The sequence below is a fragment of the Myotis davidii genome, unplaced genomic scaffold (genome assembly GCF_000327345.1).
Source record: "Myotis davidii unplaced genomic scaffold, ASM32734v1 scaffold573, whole genome shotgun sequence".
NCBI lineage: Eukaryota > Metazoa > Chordata > Mammalia > Chiroptera > Vespertilionidae > Myotis > Myotis davidii.
This window is the reverse complement of record NW_006285997.1, coordinates 194,390-198,140: the sequence shown is the minus strand read 5'-3', so window position 1 is coordinate 198,140 and position 3,751 is coordinate 194,390. Positions and strand designations below refer to the sequence as shown.

The following is a 3,751-nucleotide window of genomic DNA, read 5'->3' as shown; positions in this document are numbered from 1 at the left end:
CCCACCACCAGCGCCACCATCAGCAGCAGGAAGAGGCCGCCCACGATCCCCATGGCGATGGACGGGAACTTGGGCCTGAAGGAGGTGCAGACACGGGGGAAGGTCAGGGTGTTGCCCGACATCATGGCATCTGTGTTTCACCTATGTCCTGCCTGTGCTGAAACGCTGACGCCACTGAACACGCTCAGAGAGGCGCTGCAGCCGCTGAGGGGGGAGCAGCTGAGGGTCCCCGCAGCGTCCCCACTCGCCCCCCACCTGGCTGTGTTGCACTTTTCAAATTGAGGTGTTATCTGGATCTCTCCATATAGTGGTTATATTAATATGTAATTATTATTATTTTTTTTTTAGAGAGAGGGAGAAAGGAGAGAGAGAGAGAGAGACTGATCGGCTGCCTCCTGCCTGATCCCCACTGGGGATGGAACCCACAACCTGGGCATGTGTCCTGACTGGGAATTGAACCGGCAACTCAGCCACCTTTGGTGCAAGCACAATGCCCGACCAACTGAGCCACACGGGGGCAGGGCAATGGTTCTATTTCAATCTGTTGATTTTAAGAAAAGACATTAATTCCACAAGTAACTCAGACTTCAGTTCCGGTTTCCATGTGAATCTGCATCTCTCAGAGTCTCTGTGCGTCGGAAGCAGCGGCCTCCCGTCCTGAGCCCCGCGCTGTCCGCTGGCCTGGCCGGGGAGGACCTGTCAGTGATGCCAAGCCTTGTTATCTGGATCTCTCCATATAGTGGTTATATTAATATGTAATTATTATTATTTTTTTTTAGAGAGAGGGATGCATCTCTCAGAGTCTCTGTGCGTCGGAAGCAGTGGCCTCCCATCCTGAGCCCCGTACTGTCCGCTGGCCTGGCTGGGGAGGGCCTGTCAGTGACGCCGAGCCTCCTCGAAGGGCCCTTGGCTTTCAAGATGGCACCACAGCCGCGGAAGCGCTTCGCGTGAGCTCGCGGGAGCTGTGCAATGAGGGGACCTCACAGAGACCACCCCTGTCCTAGACCAGGGGTGTCACCTTGCAGCCTCGAACCCCCGGGTGAGGTTGTGCCTGATTCCTGAGAGCGCGAAACTCAAACTCAAACTCTAAAGCTCCCTGGGCAGAGAGCTGGCTGAAGCAGAAGATTCCGAATTTGAATATAAAGTTGTTATTCTTAAGTACTGCTCGGGGGGGGGGTGGTGCTGTGCAATGAGGGGACCTCACAGAGAGCACCCCTGTCCCAGACCAGGGGTGTCTCCTTGCAGCCTCGATCCCCCAGGTGAGGTTGTGCCTGATTCCAGGGAGCGCGAAACTCAAACTCAAAATCTAAAGCTCCCTGGGCAGAGAGCCGTCTGAAGCAGAAGATTCTGAATTTGAATATAAAGTTGTTATTCTTAAGTATTGATGCCATTTCAGCTTCCGGCAGACTTCATCGCTCCAGGTAGAAATGTAAACAAACAGCGAAGATCAACCAGCGGCGGCATTTGGATGTACAATAATGGGACGTCGTCCTTACGAATTTCTCGTTAGTGGGTCACATGCACTTCGTGAAAGTGACAGTTACAACATGTTCTGCTTAGAGTACACGAGCCATCCCCCGCGTCCGACCATCTGCCCACCACTGCCGCTGGAGCTCATGGGTTTCCACGGTTTTGGAGGGAACGTAAGAGAGGTACAGGAACGAATCTGTTCCTACAGAAGATGTGTTCCACGTTGAGGCATAATGAGGGTGAGTGAATGGCAAGGGAATGGCAAAACTTAAAAGAGTGAACACAACAAAGATAGGTGCTGGACGGGTGTCTGTGGGCGAGAGGGACCTCAGTGGAGGCGATGACTGTGGAGGAGCAGCAGGAGCTGGCTGTGCCCGGCCCGGGAAGAGGGAGGGCTGAAGAAACCTTTCTCCCTGCAGCGGCCTCCTGTGTGCCCTGACGTTCCCCGGAGAGCCGGAAGGCTCCGTGACCACGGCTGATTCTTGGGGGAAGCGTCCGTGGCACTGAGAGGGATTCCGTCGATCTGTTCCAAAACAAAGGAACATTTTCAATAAAAAGTCTAAGATTCACTGTGGCTGGTGGGGCTCAGTTGGTTGGGTGTCATCCCATGCACCGAAAAGGTTGCAGGTTCAATTCCTGGTCAGGACACTTGCCTGGGCGTCAGGTTTGATCCCCATAGGTGGCATGCAGGAGGCAGCGATGGATGTTTCTCTCTCCTTGACGTTCGACAGATATCTGTATAAATCTGATTCCTTTCTAGACTTTACTCATAGATAACCCCACTCTTCCCTGCTGAGTCCAAACAGGAAGCCCAGCTCTGCTGGTCCCAGGGCCGCATTTCAGCAACGACGGCAAAGTGACCAGAACTGAAATGCTGAGGAGGTGGCCTGAGAAAGATCAGGGAGAAACCTCACGTTGGAGCTTTGTCGCCGAGCAGAAAGGTCATTGGGGCACAGGTCTGTGGCAGGGCCACAGGCCAGGGAGGGAGGCAGAGAAGCTAGGAGAAGGGAAGGGTCCAACCACACAGGTGTGACCAAAGAAGTCGGACAGAGGAAAGACAGAGGAAGGAGTGTGGGCATCGAGCACGCAGTTCCTGCACCCCTCACGGCAGCACCCCACCAGACCCGGAGATGGTGGGTCGGGGGACCAGCAGGTGCTGCCCAGAGGGAAGAACCTGGCCAGGTAGAGGGAGCCAGCAATGCGGCGGGCACTGTCCCTGCCCATTAGACAACGCGGTCATACTTACTCGCTCGTGCATCCTTTAAGACCCGGCCCCGTGCAGCTGCAGGGAGCAAAAGAGAAATACGCTTTGAGTGTTCTCTTCCTTAGCATGTTCTCTGGAAGAGCTGTTGTTAAGTCATGAGCAAGCCTCTTTTTATTCCATCATCAGGCAACCCTCTCTCTTCTCTCTTAGGAAGCCGTGGCCCAGAGGGGTTACTAGTGCGTGAGACGCCCAGGGTCGTGATAACTTAAGTGGCAGAGATTGAGTGCCCGGGACTCATAACCTCTGCTCCTCCCCCCACCCCCCCCGACTCAGCACAGTTCCAAGTGGAGAAGGGTTAAGTTCCTCTCAAAGCGTTAAAACCGCGATGCATCTCAATCTGGGGGCAGTGGTTAATCATTTATTCTTACGCATTTATTCACTCGGCCAATATTTTTGAGTGTCTACTCTGCGACAGGGACTGTCCTAGTGTTGAAAAGCAGGGAGTTTCCGGTCTTGTATTGAAGTGTTTCCACGTATTGCTTTGGTGCAGGCACAGCTGTCTCACAGCTGTCTCGAGGGTACAAGAGGGCAGAACAGAACCAGGTCCTGGGTCGTGCTGGCCCAAGGGGGAACTAGGGGGATGCAAGTGAGCGAGGACACAGTCCTCAGGGGCAGGGGACTGGGTGGCGATGAGGACTGCAGGCCCGAAAGCCGGGAGCAGGGGCTGGCTTCCTCCAGGGCCACACAACCTGAATGTCATAGGAGGCAGGGACAGCGCTTGCCTTACGGTGACTCTTGAGCACCGGGCCCCGGGCACCATTGTAAGTGTCAACAGGAAAACAGACCACGCCAATTAAACGGCCTGGGGAGAGGGAAGTGCATTCAAGCGTGGGAAGAGGTCTGCACCAGGCTCCTCCTACCATGTCCCGCCCATGTGCTCTTCCCACCAAGCCCTGCCCACCATGCTCCTCCCACTGTGCCCTGCCCACCATGCTCCTCCCACTGTGCCCCGCCCACCATGCTCCTCCCACTGTGCCCCGCCCACCATGCTCCTCCAACCAAGTCCCGCCCATGCAC

General features: G+C 55.2%; 1 protein-coding gene across 1 annotated transcript in view; it reads right to left on the bottom strand.

The window, feature by feature from the left end:
* The window catches only part of EGFR (epidermal growth factor receptor), a 44,715-nt gene that overhangs the window by 21,684 nt on the left and 19,280 nt on the right, over positions 1-3,751 (bottom strand). The window contains exons 14-15 of the mRNA XM_015559686.1: positions 2,717-2,752; positions 6-75 (exon numbers count right to left, since the gene is read on the bottom strand). Of these exons, the coding sequence (XP_015415172.1) occupies positions 6-75; positions 2,717-2,752 (106 nt within the window). The remainder of the gene's footprint in view (positions 1-5; positions 76-2,716; positions 2,753-3,751) is intronic.